Raw genomic sequence first — 20,564 nt, 5'->3', positions numbered from 1 at the left:
TACTTTAAAGCACGTGAGTAGTCAGGTACTGAAAATTCAGAGCTACAAAAAAAGTCTCAGTAGCAACATTCTCCTGCACAAACAATGTTATGTGAGAGCAATCTGCCTGACATTTGTGACATATGAATTGAGAGTATTTGTCATGCAAACTCATCATGGATATACTCATTTCGAACAAAAATGTTTTTGTTCAGTTTTCCCTTATATTGCGGATAATACGGTGCATGTTTTTTGTCCAGCCAATAAAATACGACAGCTAGGATTGTTCCATGTGTAATGCGAAGGGTGTATGTTTTATGTGGAGTCATGTTCAGAGTCGACAATATACTACAAGATCATTTGTGGACAGTCTGTTTTTTTTAGATACACTAGGGAGGAGCGCCTTCAGGGGGAAATAGACAATAGCTATGGCTGACGAAATTGCAAAGGCACAAAGCGCCCAAGCTGGTGGAGACACGATCTTCGGTAAAATCATTCGCAAGGAAATTCCAGCAAAAATATTTTATGAAGACGAACAGGTATTTTCATATTACTGAAATTATATTGATAGCCTATTAGCGACTATATACATACACAGCATACACGCGTGCAGCCCCCCCCCCCCCCCCCCCCCCCCTTCCATGTTCCAGGTCCACGTGCATAGCCAATAAGGAACATAACACTTGAATTTATATTTGTATAATTGGAAATATGCTCTTTTTTTTTGCTTTGCTGATAGTACAATTTCAGGGTCAAATTATAGTGCTGCATATTTAATGAGGTGGACCATGAGGCCAGGCTTTAGGTGATAGGCTCAATACAGACAACACCACAAATAACCAACTATAAGAAATATCTGTTTTTAGGGGCATAATAAAACAGCTTATCGTTAAATTAACTATTTTTAGTTTAATAGTACAATAGTAAAAGGTTGATTTTGTGTCACTGTAGTGATGCGCGAGTCCGTCATATTTTGACCCGAACCCGACCTTGGTTCTTGCCAGGCTGTTGAGCGTAACGGTCCACTGCTACTTAGGGGAAATGACGCTGTATATTATGTCGCTAAGCTGTGTTTTCATCTTGTGTAAAGGTCAAAAAATAATAATAATCCCGTGAAACATTGTTGATTATGCCTTTATGTGCGAAATTGGTTTGCTTAAAATATTTGTTTCAGTTCTCAATACTCTTCAATGGGTTGGTTTTGACAGCATGTTTTAGTTTGGTGCGTGTAATGTATGCGACATGGAGACGAGATTGAACTTCACTGAACTTTATTACTCAGCACATTCCCCCTGTTGACAGATGAGACTAGATCACACAGCTCTGTAACAAGCAACAGCGTTGCAAATATTTATGATACCATAACTACATTCCCACTAAGACTTGCACTTAGTTAGCCACTGTAGCTAAAGTAACTTAACATTTTTAACCACACTGGAAGCACGTAAGATTGTACTAGTATGTAATAATATTAGTAGGATTGTACAGCCACTACTGTGTTTAAAACAAACAAAAAACGTTTTTTTTTTTTTTTTTTTTTTGTTACCATGTTCTTCCACCTGTGACTACTGATAGTAACATATTGCACCGATTTTGACATTAAAACTAAGTAAGTACAACGGTCACATTTTAGTTGTGTTCATGAGTGACTGGTATTCCTTGGGCTGCATCATTTGGAACATGATTCTGGTAATTGGTCTGTACAGTTAGTTTTATAACATTTTTTTCCCCCACTTTTGGATGTCATGTGGGTTATTTTTGTTTCTGTTTGTTTGTTTTTTTTTTTTTTTTTTACAAGCAGCACCATCTGCTGATTGTTTCTATTAGAGCCTCTGTCCTCCCGTTTGTGGCATGGATAAGTGAATAAGTTATATCTATTGAAACAACGACAACAAAAGCAAAACTCCACAATTACATGATCACAGTAAAGTTTATTAGAATATTTATAATGTGAGATGTATAGTTCTGTATCACTGCATGTGGTAAACTTGCAAAGGCTCCAGGTTTTTTTAGGTATGTTACAAGGCTTTTGCACTTGTCGATTACACAAGCCACATCTTTAATTTCTTCTGGCAAAGTCCTGGCATCGAAAGCGTGCTTCAGCACTATATTGAGAGCATGAGCAGTACACAGGATCCAGTGGTGATTCCGAAGGGCTGCTTTGAGAACATGAGAAGTGCACGGGATCCAGTGGTGATTCCGAAGGGCTGCTTTGAGAACATGAGCAGTGCATGAGATCCAGTGGTGATTCTGAAGGGCTGCTTTGAGAACATGAGCAGTGCACGGGATCCAGTGGTGATTCCGAAGGGCCTTTTTAAAGCCTTGTTTACATCTCGACAGTTTTTCTTGTCTTTGATTTGGCTGTTTGCTTAGCTCTATCACAGGCAGTCTGTCTGTATGGCAGAACCATATTTGCATTTGCAGATCCATAGTCCTGACATGAATAAGATTCTGGGCAACATGCTTGAATCCCTCCCCTGACACAATATCAAAAGGCTGAAGGTCCATACAGCACAGGTCTACACACTTGTCTACCAACTGAGACTTAACACTTCCAAGAACCTTTGTTGCATCTGCTGTTAGGTATGACGTTATAGGCTTCAATTTTGATATCCCTGATATAACTGTTGTTAGAGGTGAACTGGCTAACAAACATGCCGACGCATATTAGAAGTCCCAGTTTTATGACTATCATACTTGCAAAGGGCATCACACTCCAAGCAGTTCAAAAAACCTTTGTACGCATCGTTTTCCGCGTTGACGACCTCTGTAAATTTGCTCCAAACTTGACACAGCAGTTTAGGCCAGTAGACTGAAAGAATATTGTTGTTATTATTATTATTACAATTATTTCAAAATTTAATTGTCAACACTTTTTATAGATGACATTATAAATAGTTGCAAATTAATGTTGACCCTCACCCAACCCGACCCCAAAGTTTATTTAAATGTATTTAACCCAAACCCGCCCGACCTGAGGGTCGAACCACGCATCACTAGTGTGCTGCTTTTGCCAGTATTGCCAAGTTTTTGAGATCTGAAAGTCGCTATTTTAAAGCAAAAGTCACCAAACAATCATAGTACATAGACCCACCAACAAATAAGAACATAAGAACATAATAAAGTTTACAAACGAGAGGAGGCCATTCGGCCCATCTTGCTCGTTTGGTTGTTAGTAGCTTATTGATCCCAAAATCTCATCAAGCAGCTTCTTGAAGGATCCCAGGGTGTCAGCTTCAACAACATTACTGGGGAGTTGATTCCAGACCCTCACAATTCTCTGTATAAAAAACTGCCTCCTATTTTCTGTTCTGAATACCCCTTTGTCTAATCTCCATTTGTGACCCCTGGCCCTTGTTTCTTTTTTCAGGCTGAAAAAGTCCCCTGGGACTAATGCAGTGGTGTAGTCCTAAATCTAGAAGTACCCGAACGCTAGTGGCGCGATAGAGCAAGCGTGATGATGTCACGTGAAAATGGTTCCCTCGGATTAAATTTCATAGATCAGCCTATGAGAAATTCTCTGCGGGTCTCATAGCAGTACTGGTGTAACTTAATCTTGTCGGTAAACTTTTTGAAATTTGTGTAGATGCGCAAATGTAATGCAATGTTATAATTTATGAAAATTAAGTGTGGTTATAGTTTATGTTCTTTTCAAACTAACACTGGCCCTCATTTTGTAATAATGAATTGATATTATCTAACCCAGGTCTGTAAGAAAACCTGGGCATGGAAGTTCAGAAGCTATAAGTATTGTAGAAGTCTAGACAGACCTGTCACTCCGAACATTGTGCATGGCCACTGAGCAAGGGGACCATATGGCTCTGTGTTCAACAGGACAGTGCAGGCTTTTCAACTCAGTGAAATCTGGTAAGCGTAGCCCTGCTTCCCTTATAGGAAAGAATGGTACCTGAGACGGGTAAAATGTACCAGAATACATTGGATTGTGAGTTGAAAAGCCTGCACTGTCACACTGAACGTGGAGCCATATGGTCACCTTACCACTGAGTAGCAGTACATATCAGATTTAAGCCCATGAGACATTTTTATTGCCACTTTTTTCTTTCTTTCTTTTTTTTTTTACCAACTAGTTAACGTAGTCATTGCAAGACAAGGTTGTTCTGCCAAAGTTTTAGGTGTGTTTAGATGTCTCAAGTGCTAGCTTTTTCAAAATCATTTTGTTTTCCCATAGAAAAACACTTTCACTAGTCAAGAAACTGACTTTAGGTATGATTCTGAAATGAGAAACGCATTTGTGAACATGTAATGCTTCATGTTCCATGAATTAAAATATTCTAAAGTGCACAACATTGAAAACATGTAGGCCCTGTTGCATACACTGACTGTAATGTACAATTTATAATACGTAATATAATATATGGAATGGTGGTTGCTCTGGTAATCATTATTAAATGTAAACATTTATCCTTTGTTTTGTGTTTTTCTTTTTTTTTTTTTTTAGTGTTTGGCATTTCATGACGTTGCACCACAATCTCCTACACACTTTCTTGTGATTCCCAAAAAACTTATTGCTCAGCTGTCTAAGGCTGAGGATGCTGATGCAGCTGTAAGTATGATGATTTGATGATGATTTCATACTTGGTTTATGTAAAACACCTTTAAAAAGTAGACTGTACCAGTGCAGTGTGCTTTTATTTATTATTATTTATTTTTATACTTTATGTATGATTCTACTAAAGGAAGAAAAATAATTTAAATGTTAATGGCAGTTGAGGGGGGGGGGTTACTCCTGTTACTCCTACTCCTGGTTACTCCTGTTTGTGGTTCTGCTGAAGTTAGATGAAACAGCGTTTGAAGGAACCAATTCCCCTGATCTTGGACAACATTGTCATATCTTCAAAAGCCTCTGAGTTCTTGTTTCATCAAATGGAAATATTGTTAGAGTATTAAAAAAAAAAAAAAAAAAAAAAAAAAAAAAAAAAAAAAAAAAGAAAACCTATTGGTTTGTTGAACTTCAAAGGTAATTTTGAATTTTTCTGTTTTTTTGTTTTAAATAAGAGTTATGTACAGCTATGGCTCAACATTTTGCATCACCTAGAATTTTAGGATTAAAACAAAAACCCCTATGAACATAATTTAGATATTTTATTTAAAATCATGTAATCAAAGAAACTACAAAAAGATATTGCAAGTCTGCCGGAAACCATAATAGTTGTCCAGTATTTCACATTGTATTTCGAAATGTTGCGTTTTTAAATTGTCAGTTTTTCGTTAAGTATATGGAAAACTACAAATCAGTATTTAATTCAATATATTAATCTAACTGTGAGGCGAGAGTGTATTAAATGGAATGTCCAGACAGTAATTTTTGTGTACAGAAATAAAATAATTTATTTTTATTATCTATACACAACAAAATAATTAAATAACAAAAGAAAACAAAATGGTGTGAGGGAAGGAGTGCAGGGGTGAAATCCAAAACAGACCGTGATAACTCGTCTTTAATCGTCTTCGTGGCGAACCATACATAAACAAAAAAAGACAAAAGAAATGTTAGTGTTTTTGTTTTTAAAAATCCCGCTGCACCAACCTAGTCTCTCCCTCCACCCATTACTCCTCCTATTTTACTTTCGGACCAGCCCCGAACACAGTAGTACGTTCCCTTTAGTATGTAATGTCCCGCCTCTGTAGTCAGTGGAACACCAATCCCCAACTGACAAGTGTCCTTATCCTTCACTTGACTCCAGTGGCTGGAATTTACATACTCGTACTTCCGCCCCTCACCAAGGTGCCGCCCCTCAAAAGATGACTTTTGCCATGGTCATGAGATCTTGGTAAGGGAAGTCCCGGGTTGGTTTGATGCCATCTACTGTCGGGAGGCTGAATCACAGACCGAAATCCCTTTGACTCATCACACTAACATTCAGCAGGTTTCACTGGGCTTGTTTTTATGATGCAATATGATTTAATTCTGTAGGGTGATATGTAGCTTCATGTTTATGTGGGTGTTCTTACTAGGGCTACATGTACTGTCAGGGATATCATGATGTTTTTTTTTTTTTTTTTTACCCCCAATCAAATGTAAATATATTTGCATTTTTTGCATTTAAACCCGTATTACTGTGTTTTCAGCTTCTTGGACATTTAATGATAGTGGCGAAGAAGTGTGCGGAGGAGATGGGTCTCTCTAAGGGATACCGTCTGATTGTGAATGAAGGGCCTGACGGCGGGCAGACAGTTTACCACCTTCACATTCACATTCTTGGAGGCCGACAGCTGGGATGGCCTCCTGGTTAACTGTATTGACCTGAGAAGTGTCAAGAAACTTCAACAGCTATATAGATTTCTTCTGTTAACTCAAACCTGCAATGTCAACAGTGAATGCCAATTCATCCTGTGTGTTTACTGCAAATAAATAATAGCAAATAAAAACCTTTCTGCACGTTGGTTTTTTTTATTATTTTTTATTTTTTTTTATGGAATTGCAAGTTTGAGAATGTTTAGCCCCCCCCCCCCTTTTTTTTTGTTTCACATTTGCTGAATGTTTATCAGAATTTTTTTTTTGTCTGTTTTATTGAACTTTGTAATGTCAATGTTATAAACCAGGAGTCTGTTTGATTTTTTTGCAGTTAGAGGGGGGAATGTTTCTGTTGCTTGCACACAGCACATTTAGCCTCTGTTCCTATTGGGGAAAGTTTTGAATGGCCCACAGTCCACCAGAAGCCTTAAAGTTGCTATAGTTTGGATCAATATTGAAACTTGGGTTTCTCCAAATTTGATGTTTGAAAATAACGTGCATGTATATCAAAGATCTCAAAACGACTCACTGTTAATCAGCACAATGGGAATTTATTTCTGGTAAGACAACCTGAAAATGACAGAAGCAAGTTTAATGGGCTGGTATTTCTCTTTACAGTGTAAGAATTACAATTAGCTTCTGGTATATTGTAGAAGCAGGATAGAGCGCCTTATCAGGGGTGCTGACATCTATAGTGTGAAAATGACAAACAAAAACATTCAATCTTTATATGGCACCTTTCAAAGTGGCCCACCATCACAAAGCGCTTTACAAGATGCAATAACAATAAAATCCATATTACTGTAAATATAGAGAAATGCATAATACATGCTGTGGTAGGGTGTGGGTAATCACTGACACATGAGACAAAAATTGTGTTTGAAAAACACCACACACGTGCTCAGTTTTATTTGTATTGTTATTTTTTTTAACCTATTTCTTGTAGCCTGCAAATGGCGCTGTTGTCGGTGGCCAGGCTACCAACTGTGGTATCTAGGACATCCGTAGTACCACGGCAGGATTCACAATGACTTGCGGGTGTACTCACAGGTGCTCAAAGAATAATGAAAACAAAAAGGCAAAACAGAAAAAGGAAAAATAAAATACAGTAATAAGAACTACAAAATAAAGGTGCTGCACTCTGCAGCGTTTTTTCCCAATCGTCGTTATTCGTCCGACCTGGCTCTCCGTCCTACACTTTGCTGTTCCCTCAGCTGTATCTGGACACTATGGTGTTGCTTCCCACCCTGATTTGTGCAAGGCTTGTTTTATGCATCCCGAGCCGGGCGAGGAAGCTAACGAAAGTCAAGGTTATCTACCACACGGTAGAGCCCGAATCGAGAGGACTCTCGCTATTAGAAAATGATTTATTTCTTAATTTTCTCTTTAAAAAAAAAAAAAACCTTTAAAACCTGTATTTACCTTGACCTTCTAATATTTCGACGGGTGACATATTGCTGAGGAAAATAATCCCTAACATAAATAAAATAGAATAAATTAGAAAAAACGACATACACGTAGAGAAAACATTATTATTATTATTATTATTATTATTATTATTGTAGTCTTATTGTAATTTATCTGGACATGTACAATTGTTAAATAGTCCGTGTAGTATTCAAGCTGTCCGTCATTCAAGCTGGCAGGCAGTGGATTGGCTTGTGTTAAAAGAACTGAAACAGGGTTGGCAGTTTGATTTGCTGGATTTGAAGGAAGGTGTTGTTTGGATCCAGCCGATGACAGAATTGTGGACCAATCGTGTCTTCCCTGTTGATTTGCAGTCTAGTAGCTGCAAATTGAGCTGTCCTTACGGTGTCTAGTCACAGACATGATTTCGCTTGTCTCTAGACCAGCGTCAGAAAGGATGTTTAAGTAGCTTTTTATGTAATCAGATTAATTGTACGTTAGAATGTTAAGAGAAAAAGACGGTATTTGTGCGTGGATAGATTTTAAAATTTAATTATTAAGCACTTCAGCGTTCCAGCAGGCATCTATGCAAAATACAAGCCTACTAGATCTGGAAGCTGATTGACTGTTCGCACTCAATCGATTTTTATTATTTGTAATTCCCGATTTAAAAAAAAACAAAAACTTGCTGTCAATTCTTCTGTATGAAATGTATTATTCCGTTTCTCACTGGACTAATTTAAATCCATCTAGTTATTTCAGAATCAGGTTAGAGAGAAATTGGTACAACATGCCCACTGCACAAATCATTCTGAGAGTAATTAAGCACAAAAGGCTGTAGCTCATTATAGAACAATATCAGTATTTAAATAGCTCTAGCTGATTAACAATACATTTGATAAAAGTTGACAGGCCTATAAATGGAGATCATTGTTTGGAATATGACAGGGAACAGAATGTTGGGTCACTGAGGTGCATGCTGGATAATTACAATGAAGGTGTAATATCTAAGACTTGCATTGACAGGAATCGAAACACTCAATTAACCAAAACCTTCCATTTAGCTATAAAAATGCACAATAAAAAGTATCAATAAATGTAACAATGAAATATGAAAACAAGCGAAGGTGATTTAACCACCTGACCTATAGAAACATTTGCAGACTTTGTGTGATTTATCACATCACATTTTGCCAGGAAGTTGTAAGAATATTGTAAAGAAACAAGCATTTTACTGTGGTGGAATATTTAAATTCTAAACCACATTAATGGTTTATATTCATTTGTAATACTGTATGTCACTAAAATGTACCTGATATTATAAGTTTGTGTTTGGTTAAGAGTGCTAAAACACAATATCCAAAGTTTCTATCTAAAAAAAAAACCCCAAAACAAACAACAACAACAACAAAAAAACAGCATAGGGTCAGCAAAATACTGTTTCTAGAGATGCTGTGCTTTCTGTAAGAACCACAAGAGGGCAGTGCAACTCAATGGTTGTTCCATAAGGTGCTACTACTCAAAATGATAGCAATAGTTAAACTTTGATTGGGTGATGGTTGCCTGGCTTTTTTCTTACAGATATTTTTTTGTTGTACACTTTGCAATTACTTTAATGACAGATTAATTCTCAATACAGATTATTCAAAATACATTGTTTTTATTTTTAATAATAATAATAATAATAATAATAGATTTAAGATGGCTTGGAGGTCCATTATAATATGGGAAAACAAACAAACAACAGGATTAGTGATTACAAGTCATTCAAAACCCCTAAGCAATATGTTATCAGATTTTAAATGTATACCTTAAATGTAATAAAACAAGATTCCATATGGCAACCGAACCAATCAAGCGTTAATTACAGCGGCCACAAAACAGAGTTCACAGAGAAATATAATAGCATTCATACTGTGCTAATTATAGAGAACGCTTACAAATGCAACTATTCCTTGCAAAAATTCCAGCAAAATGCTTGAAGCTGCTTGGTTGAAATTCAGCACAGGCGACAATTTGAGAAATGATACACGAGCAGCAGCTCTGGAAAGCACTTTTCGGAGTATGAAACTTAATGGCTTAAAATACAAAGGTGTTAAAGGTTATCTGTCAAGCCTAGCAACACCATTATAGTGACTCATACTTTTTATTGGCCACCTGTCAAACAAGGCCACTCTAGTGTGTCTATATATAGAGAAACAATCCTGTAGGTACCTAATACTTAACATTTGGAACATATTGTATTGTGTAGTTAATACTTAACATTTGGAACATAACTGTACCTAATGGGGAAGGCATAAATGGAGCAAACACATTCCCCCACACAGCTGCAGTCTCTCAGAGAGCCTTGACACCGGTTTAAATAGTAAAGGAGATCTCAATGTCAACTTCTCTCCATCATCAAAGATGAGCCTCTAGTCACTGCAATTAAGATCTGAATTTTCATAATGGGCTTTTTTTAAAACAGTGAAGCCTCTGAAGGTTCAATAACTGTATATCTATAAGGTCAGCTGGCATGTTCTCTCTTATGGGTCTCCTGTGTGACACTGCTGTGGATTGAGTTTATGGCACACATTTCATATGCTATTTCTTTAAAGAGAGAAGGAAGTAGAAAATCAAAAGATGAAATTGCATAAATGTTCTCAATATTTGATATAATTTATTCACTGCCATGTGATGTCGCTACAGGCATACATGTATATATTTTATATAATACACATGTAATCTGCAGTATACTGTATGTGGAGCGATGTGAGGGGAGTGGGGGAGGGGGCACTGATAGCACAATATTTGAAGTGTAGTATCAGAGGCTTTATGATTGCCATGGCTTTGATGCATTTATAATATTTTGGAATGCATCTCACTAAATGTTCAAATAAAATATTGCAATCAATATAAAATATACACATGTATGCCTGTAGCGACATCACATGGCAGTGAATAAATTATCATTATTTATCACTCATTGAGACTGCTTTTTTAAACAATGGACTAATTCAAAAAGTGACCCGAGGCTACTCTCGAATCTATACATGGTTCGTAAACTGAAGTCCTTTTGCCTATAAAGATAGCGTCAAAAGGGGTGTACTGGTCAAAATATAATACAAATATCTAATACATCTGGCATGCCTTGATCATTTCTAAGCGTTCACTTTGCCAATTACGTAGCTGGACCACAATGGGCCACCTTTTAAAGCAAAGCCAAAGTCAATATTTTCTAAGAGGAATTCAATAATTATTATTATTATTATAGGAACAACAAATTTGCATGAAAGCGTAGCTGAAATATTATGAGTAGTTTCTTGGGCTCCTATGTTCATTGTGCCAGGCTTCAGCAAACAAGCTTCAATTTAAACAATAAGCAGCCATGGCACCCTTTCATGCATACAGTATGGGTATTGGGGATATGAATTTGAGTTTAACCCTTGAAAGGGCGATGACAAGTATAGACATGGCATTTGGTATCTCTAGACAGGAGTTGCTATAGAAACATTTGCGGTTGTTTTCTCGAATTGTGCTCAATTTTAAGAAGCTTTTTTTTTTTTTTTTTTTTTTTACAGCAATCTATCCTGATAGGTGGGTTTCTAATGATTCCGTACATTGTATTTTAGAGATAGATAAGGCAGGACATTATGTCTTTTGTAGAGAGGTATAGAGTGGATAATCCCCAGAGAGGTGTACTTTAGCTCTAGGGGTTGGAAATAAGAGACGATGCTGAGGAGATGAGTGGGGTTTGCACATTTACACACATCCTCAGTCTTTATTGAAAATATTTTTTGCTGCATCGAGGCATGAAAGGAAGTGTTGTAGTATAAGAAAAGGAAAGGGCTCCCAATAAAAGCAGCTCTTCAGCCTCTATAGGGAATATGCTGTGAAGAGAGCAGTAACATTATGGACTCTGATGCATTAATTACTCTGCTGCTTTTACAAAATGCTGACACACCTTTTTTCGTGAGAAATGTAAATAGGTAGTGAAAGCATTTGCAATGGCGCATTGTCCTGCATGCATGTCTCAACCCTCTTAGGGAGGGTCACAGCAGTTCAATATCTATCACATTCTTGGCCTCTCTTTAGACTGACCCCAAAAGCCAAACCTGTAACTTGACGAAATAATATAGTAGTTTTGTAATGTATCTCCAAAGGAACTAGTTTAGACCAGCCTGTGGCTTGTGAACTCAGCCTGATTCAAGAAAGACAACAGACTAGTGCATTGACCGACCGACACTTTAAAATACACTGAACAAAAATATAAATGCAACATGTAAAGTGTTGGTCCCATGTTTCATGAGCTGAAATAAAAGATCCCAGAAATTTTCCATACACACAAAGAGCTTATTTTTCTCAAATTTTGTGCACAAATTTGTTTACATTCCTGTTAGTGAGCATTTCTCCTTTGCCAAGATAATGCATCCACCTGACAGGTGTGGCATATAAAGAAGCTGATTAAACAGCATGATCATTACACAGATGCACCTTGTGCTGGGGACAATAAAAGGCCACTCTAAAATGTGCAGTTTTGTCACGCAACACAATGTGACAGATGTCTCAAGTTTTGAGGGAGCGTGCAATTGGCATGCTGACTGCAGGAATGTCCATCAGAGCTGTTTCCAGAGAATTGAATGTTCATTTTTCTACCATAAGCCATCTCCAACGTCGTTTCCTGACTTACTGAATAAAAAGGCAACAGTTCAAACAAACAAGGACTAGCATATGAAGTTGAAAAAGGTGAGCTTGCAGTATGAAAAAAAATCTAGAAAAGTGGTGTGTTATTTTGCCACATAATTAGTTTGGTCTTGTTTACAATATTTGTTGCAAACTGCAGCAGAAATCCATGGCAGTGTGAGAACACAGCGGGGCTCAGGCACAGGAATATTGTGCCAGTGGGAGCCGGGCCGCCGCCGCCGCCTCCGCCACCACACATCCAGCTATCTTTGAAAAAAGCATCTGCACAGGCATGGAATCATCATTGAATTCTATTTGATTTTGAGATAAATTCATCAGTTCGAATGTCAGTGAGTGAAGTTTTTTTTAGTTTAGGCGCAAATCTATATGTAAAAATAAATATAAATAATTAGGAGCCGGGCCGCCGCCCCCCCCCCCCCCCCCCCGGGTGTGGGGGAATTCGTCCGCCAGCCTCCGCCATCAAGGGGGTCTTGCCTATGTGTTAATCCGGCCTTGTATATAAGAACATAAGAAAGTTTACAAACGAGAGGAGGCCATTCGGCCCATCTTGCTCGTTTGGTTGTTATTAGCTTATTGATCCCAGAATCTCATCAAGCAGCTTCTTGAAGGATCCCAGGGTGTCAGCTTCAACAACATTACTGGAGAGTTGATTCCAGACCCTCACAATTCTCTGTGTAAAAAAGTGCCTCCTATTTTCTGTTCTGAATGCCCCTTTGTCTAATCTCCATTTGTGACCCCTGGTCCTTGTTTCTTTTTTCAGGTCAAAAAAGTCCCTTGGGTCGACATTGTCAATACCTTTTAGGATTTTGAATGCTTGATTTAGGTTGCTGCCTAGTCTTCTTTGTTAAGACTGAACAAATTCAATTCTTTTAGCCTGTCTGCATATGACATGCCTTTTAAGCCCGGAATAATTCTGGTCGCTCTTCTTTGCACTCTTTCTAGAGCAGCAATATCTTTTTTATAGCGAGGTGACCAGAACTGCACACAATATTCAAGATGAGGTCTTACTAGTGCATTGTACAGTTTTAACATTACTTCCCTTGATTTAAATTCGACACTTTTCACAATGTATCCGAGCATCTTCAATATATACCAGTCTAAATGATGATAATAGACATTCTTCGATTTTATCCAGTGTGGTCATTTACATTTGATCTAAGCTAGCATTCATTTACATTTTACCCTCACTCATCCTTTAACATGTCAGATATTAATTATCCTCAAGATTGGCTAGAAAGCACAAGACATTGAATCACCCAACTAATGAGATTGCTTCACAATCGATCTGTATGATATGCAGAGAAGATTAAAAAGAACGACAACTGGTTCATCAAAGATTGTATAACATGCAGGTAATCTGTTAAAATACTGTAGGCATATAATATTATTTAATTGTTCCATGAAAGAAAGACAGGATATTTAACCCTGTCATCTAGGTTATGAATCCTTTTTGATGATATAGGCCTGTTTTTTCCACAGTGTCTTTGGTTCCTGCAGTGTAATCAAGGCTGTAACCTATTCATTGAGGTAAAATGGAAAACAAAAGTCCCACCCAATCTTACTTTATTGGTAATAAATTGCAGGATAGCTTGCTTATTTAAAACAATGTATACAGTATATCTGGGGACAAACCTCTTCAAATAAATGTGCGCATCAAACTAACCAAAAGTCAATTGGTGTTCTATGTGATCAAATTAATCAGATTTTCTGAGCTTGATGAAAATATGGACAATTTTCAAAGGAAGGGAGGTGGGGTATTTATTTATTTGTTTATATGGTTAGATTTAATCTTTTATCTTTCAACAGGGTCAACAACAACATAACGTTTTAAAAGTGGGTTCCACTTTTATAATAGGCAGCCAGATGCATGGTTTGGAGGTGATAAAGTCTGCAATTTGCAGAAATCTTCTGGCTTTTTTCCCAAACTCTGTAGGATTGTGTTCCCACATGTGCCTCAGATCTTTCTATTATACTGTAAAATGAACCACAAGAAGCAAGAATGTATTTATCATTTAGCAAATTAATAATGTTGTATGCTTGTCTGTGGAAATGCAATTTTTTTTCATTTAGCAAGACCCAAATCGGAAAAGCAGTTAATGACTTACAATACAGAAAAGAAAATCCAATCAAATATTGCAGGTTTTCTGAATCTCCGACTGTTCTAGCTGGTGTACAATGCACATATTGTCCATTTCCAGCACTGCCTGGGATGAGAATAATCTGAAATTAATAAAAATATTATCAAGCTTTTGAAGAAAAGGAATATAAGATCAGTGGCAGAACAAGTCATTAAAATGTAAGATATTGTACACATAAAAAAGGAAACTATTAAGACAAGCAGTTATACCAAAACAAAGTTACTGTCAGACATACAGTATTCCCCCTTTTTTTTTTACCAACATTTTGAGCAATACTGGTGGTTTCTGTCCAGTTTCCGATTACTAATCACATCCCCAAATCCACAATTTTACAATACTCTACATGAGAGAATTTGGCTGAAGATGACCCTAGCACAGGAGTGAAATAATATGCCCTGCCATAAACTACAGTTAATATTGCTTTGATGCATTGTTCAATTTTCAAGGCAGCCAACTGACTTGAATTAAATAGTAAGTAGCAGGGTTATGAAAAATATAGCTTTAAACGTCCCCACGTGTTGCTACAACTGTTTAAATATACGTACTTGTGATTTTTCTTTTCATTATTAACAGCCTGACAATTTTTTTTTTCAAAGCTCTTTTCAAAATGCTTACTGATATTGTAAGGATTATTGCCCACATTGTCAAACAGGTAACACAGCAATAACAATCCATGCTGTGGTACGGAACAGAAAAGCCACTCTTCCTGCAGTGATTTCAAACCCAAGTGCACTAGAGCAGACATTTAGAAAAGAGCTTTGAAACAGACTTTAAAGTTAATATAAGTGTAAAAAGTTGTCAGGATGCTAACAATGAAAATAGAAATTACAGGTACGTTATTTCAACAATAATAGCAACACATGGGGGGTGTATAACACTATGTTTACAGTTTCAAAAAGAAATAACAAACAAACACATCTTCCTTGCACCTATCGCAAGGGCAAGGCAAACACAAACACAAACGAAAAAATACAGAAAAATAACTGAGCTATAGTCCCTCCTTAGTGACAGAACAGGGGGAACACTAGTGATGGGAACTCATCTTCATCTGGTCTGACCCTACGTGAACCAAATGAGGCAAACAGCATCACAAAGTTAAGGTTCATTTGGTTCAGTTGAACCCTTACACATGACCTGAGTGTTCCTTTTAGGAATCCTTTTTCAGTTTCAGACATTAACAATAATGAAACATTGATTTTACCCAGTGTCCAATTTCTAGCACATTGGTCAAAGTGCGCTGTTTCAGGCAATCAGAAAAAACAGCTTTTGCAATATCTTTATACAAAATTATACATTAAGCCAGCAATTGTCCCCTCACAATCAATATTTACCTGACAAGTACACCTACTAGGATGCATTGCCTATCTGCTCAGTTAGTGGAGGGGTAAGTTGTTACCTGCTAGAACCACTGCTAAGTGAGCAAATAGGATTCAATTCCCTGCTGGTACAGAAAAACATATTGTAAGGTTTGCATATTTAGTATTGAACTCAAAATAAATACAATAGCTTAATGTCACATTGTTCACTTTTGAAAGATGTACAGTACTTATAGGAATTTTGATGGTTGAGTGGTCCAAGGTTGTCACGTGTTAGCGCAAAGCTTGGTGTATATATATATATATATATATATATATATATATATATATATATATATATATATATATATATATATATATATATATACACACATACACACACACACACACACACACACACACACATTTTGCCTTTTTAAATTACTACCAATTTATTATGAAGCACTCCAAATGGTTCAAGATGCCTTACTGTTTATTGAACCAATATTTCAGAACACACTGTGCCTCATGAAATGCTTACGATTCAGCTGGTTCAGAGACAGATAAAGGCTTCAAGCAATTGAAAGGGTTCAATGTTCATTGCCTTTTCTGTAAACTAATAGGTAGATGTTCATAATGTCACTTTATTATTGGTAGCTGTGTTACATTTTATAACGCCTCTATTTTAGAGGTTATGCAGATCTACCATTAGATGGCACTGTTGGTTATTCTTAGGGCAAATACAAATAATACAGAAGAAAGGGCTTTTTTCTTGACAAGCTCCTAAACATGCTCTGACATGCCTTTTTTATCAGGGAAGCTGGGAAGATTGAAAACTGTATATACTGTATATAGTGTACACCTGGCATTCTGCACCCGCTATCAAATTTGCACTTTGCCATCATTAATCCATTCAAATTATATGGCTTCAGAATGGCTGCTGTGGTACATTTCCTGGTGCGGTGAAACTCTTGTTAAGGAGAGGCAGGAACACATTCGGAAGAGAAGGGCAAGACAAAAAAGGCCCTGCATATTCAATCCTAGGGTCACTTTGTTTGGGATGCAGGAGGATGAAGGGTTAAATCGTTATAGTCTCACCCTGCAGGTCATCCTAGACCTAATAGCTGAATTGAGGGAGGAGCTTGACCCCCGTGTCGATCTAGGGACCGCTATCCCTGCACATGTGAGAGTGCTGTGTTCTCTGCACTACTTAGCCTCTGGTTCCTTTCAGACCACAATTGGAATGTCTGGAGGGATAGCACAACCAGCCTTGTCCAGAGTGCTAGGCTCATTTCTGTGTCATGCTGAAAAGAGCAGGCCAATACCTATAATTTACTATGGATACTAGCATAACTGATGTTGGCGGGGACTTTTCCAAACAACTCTGTTTCATGCTGAGTGACCTCAGCCATAAGGACTCTCAGCTCGTTCTCGGAAAACTTTTCTTTTCTTTTCCGTGTGCCAAGAGGACTTTGCTTCCGCTGATTTTTTTTTTTTTTTCTATTTTCATGCTACACAAATGCAGTGGCGTAACTTTGATTTCAAAAGTGTGTGTGTGTGTGTGTGTGTGTGTTGGGGGGGGGTGTTTCTATCTGAAATTAAAAAAAAAAAAATTATAAACAAGTATAACAAAGCAATGCATCCCTTGTATGTCTAATTAAAAGATCTGAAGACATTACTGTGGCAATCATTCAAAACAATTCATTGTTGGCACAATGTTGCTATGAGTGATGAGTGGCAGATAGTTGTATTATTCAGTCACTTCTGAGTCATGGAATTACAAAGCCATGACTTTAGTCTTCAAAGTGCACTGAAGCGTCCCTCAGATAGGAGCCTGGATCCAGGATCAGTTCCCTTTACAACCGGCCCTTGAGGCAACACAGAGCACATAATGCAGATTTAATGAGAGGCGTGAGAATTACCCTTGAAATATATTTCTATAAAATAGGTTTCTCCACAATTGAAATACTTCAGATAAATATAGTTTTGCTATTAAAATGATGATAGTACTGTATTGGTATAAGAAAAGGGTGTTTTTAAAAATATGCAGATGGAGCTTGAAACTCAAACCGCAGAGTATTGATGATAATGTCACCAAGCTCCAGACAATGAGTTTCAAACTCTAAACGTTTTCTTGTTTACAGGTAAGAACTCAACGTTACTATGGTGAAAACAATAATTTTCATTATGGTAATTAGTTTAAAAATGTTTAGTAAAATATGACCAAGAGTGAGCTTTTGGAACATTGATAAATAGAGATGCAAGAGGGTGTTTAGACACGCAGAATAATTTAGAATCAGTAATATATCGTCATTAATTTGGTATAATAATTGTGTAAAAAGTGTGGTAATGTATTTAGTTTCTATTGATGTCTGTATTTATTTGCACAAGGCACAAAGGTCCTCAGTAAATAAAATTTGTAAATAACACGAGCTATGGTGAATTATAACCTTAAACCATTTTCCTGTGTTTTGGATACAGCAGCGTAGTGCATCCTCCTCTACCTTTGTCTATCTGTTTGCCTTTTTTCCCCAACTTTACTGAAATCTCAGGCTGTATACAAATATGTCAGCTGGGGTCTTTAAACTATGCACCATGTATGTCACTTCTCATTGGTCAGTTTCCCTAGCTGTGTGTGCAGCTTCAGGATCGGATCAACATTACGGATCTGTGGAGCCTGATCCAGATCCTCGTAGTAAAACACCATCTCATGATCTGGCTCCACTGATCCTGGATCCAATCCCATTTTTCTTCCCATTGACTTCTACGTTGACTAGTGATCATACCAATACATTCTCATGAAATAAAAGTTTTCGTACTTCGGCAATGTGAGGGGGACATTTCCTCATCATTGAAAAAGTGAGGGGGACATGTCCCTTGCAACCCATATAAATTACTCCTGTGCACAAATGTCATGCAGCACCTACTTCTTTCTGTACTCCGTCTTCTTTCTGTGACTCCGTCACCTCTGGGCTGCATGTGCGTCTGCTAAGTAGATCATTATTTGTCCATGTTGATTAATTCACATTGCACTTAAGCTTACATAGGGCACAGTGCAAAATAAATGCAATTTGAATTTTGCATCCGCAATTATTTGCACTGCGTTACTTCTACCCCAAAAGGCACTATATAAATGTGAATTGTATTGTATTGTATTGTATTGTAAAGAGCATGACACTTTTCATGTGATTCGGATCACTGAACCTTGCGGTGAATCAATGGTTCGAAGGGCTGACTGATTCACAAGGCTTCACTTTTCCCATCACTAGGGAACACAAACAAAGGTGATAACGCTCAAACACAGTAAGCAAGGGGTCTGTTTCAACAAATCAACTTAACCAACTCTTGTGTCACACCAGTTACTTCCATGGAACACTTCCCCTTTCTCTCTCTCTCTCTTACGGCTTTTATACAATGAATCAGTCCAACTAGTTGGTCACTAACAAGCAACTAGTTCTGCCTGTGCACATTTACCAATTAACCGAGTAAGTCTCCTGAAAACATAATCTTTATGATTTTAGCATGGAACCTGAACCTACTCATGTAATTTATGTACAGTAAAAGTCAATTATTATTAAAATAGACATAACACAGTACTCCTAGACTGTATCACACATGAACACCCCCCAAATACAACTGCAAAGTACAATGTTTTCTACAGCTTTAAAATTAGACCTTGGTTCCCAGCCTTGGTGTCTCATATAAGAAAGTGTCTGCCATAATAAAGATTATGCGAAGGATGATATGAGGTGTCAGTAGAACATCAGATTGCCTCATTGGAACTGTCAGATTTGCACATACTCTTAACATAGAGATGTTCTGGATTCCTATAAGTTGATCATTCGTTCACTCATTCGATTTAAAGTTTTAACGAATCAGAGTAGTATTAGTACCCCTTCGGTTTATTAAATGCTTAAAAATGGATTTAGTTACAGACTACGTTGAATCCCAACTGACAGGCAATCTGGGAGGTCCAGTGCCTTAACAGGTAGCATTAATACTTCAATACATTTACGGTTATAACATACATCACTCTTAGACTAAAACATAAATCATATACCTTATAGAAATGCATTGATATAAAAGAGATATACATTTAAAATAGTTCTTATCCTCCTATATATGGAAGTGTAGAATATAATATTAGGACAGGAACTGTCTTCAAAGGCAAAGACTTCTAAATGAGACCCTGTGGCAGAGCAAAGCTCTGCCCTTTAAATTGGCAGGGATGGGGTTAACTTCCCCTGCCTGCCTGGGTTTATTATGTTCAGGTGGCTGGGGTTGATTAGTTGATTAGGTTGATTAACGATCAATCAGTGCCCAGCCACCTGATATAAAAGGAGGCCTCTGCTTCTCATTTGAGAGAGGGAGCTGAGGAAGCAGGTTGGTTTTTTTGGGGTTGTTTAGAAGGTTTGAGTCCAGCGAAGGCATCGCCCAGCCTGGAAACTGTTATTTTTTGTAAGTTTTGCTTTTTATCTTTTTGTGTTTAAATTGCTTTGTTTTGGCCCTTGTGCCCTTTCATTTTTGTGTTTATTTATAATAAAATAGTTATTTTTTTTGAACTGCAGTCTGTCTCTGGGCCTCTATCCACTCGCCAGCCTGCCACAGACCCAAACAGCAATCAACTTGATCAGAGATCTTCAGAGCATGGATCACATCAGCTTATGGAACCAAGCAGAGTGACACTTGACTAGGATTTGACCTCTATTTTTATAGCGTTTTTGCTTCACTTTTTACGTCTTACATTTCCAAAATATATGAGGTGAACTTTTGAACTGATGTTATTCTCTTTGGTACCAGGGAGTT

At 37.4% G+C, this 20,564-nt stretch overlaps 1 protein-coding gene across 1 annotated transcript; it reads left to right on the top strand.

The window, feature by feature from the left end:
* The first annotated feature begins 279 nt into the window (after window positions 1-279).
* Window positions 280-6,379, top strand: LOC121315651 (histidine triad nucleotide-binding protein 1-like). Its single transcript, XM_041249926.1, has 3 exons — window positions 280-518; window positions 4,439-4,543; window positions 6,070-6,379. The coding sequence occupies exons 1-3, from the start codon at window positions 408-410 to the stop codon at window positions 6,232-6,234; spliced, it is 381 nt and encodes a 126-aa protein (XP_041105860.1). The 5' UTR covers window positions 280-407; the 3' UTR covers window positions 6,235-6,379.
* Window positions 6,380-20,564: the final 14,185 nt, after the last annotated feature.

This window comes from Polyodon spathula, chromosome 1 (genome assembly GCF_017654505.1).
Source record: "Polyodon spathula isolate WHYD16114869_AA chromosome 1, ASM1765450v1, whole genome shotgun sequence".
NCBI classification, from domain to species: domain Eukaryota; kingdom Metazoa; phylum Chordata; class Actinopteri; order Acipenseriformes; family Polyodontidae; genus Polyodon; species Polyodon spathula.
The sequence above is the reverse complement of the archived record's forward strand: the minus strand, read 5'-3'. Positions and strand labels throughout refer to the sequence as shown.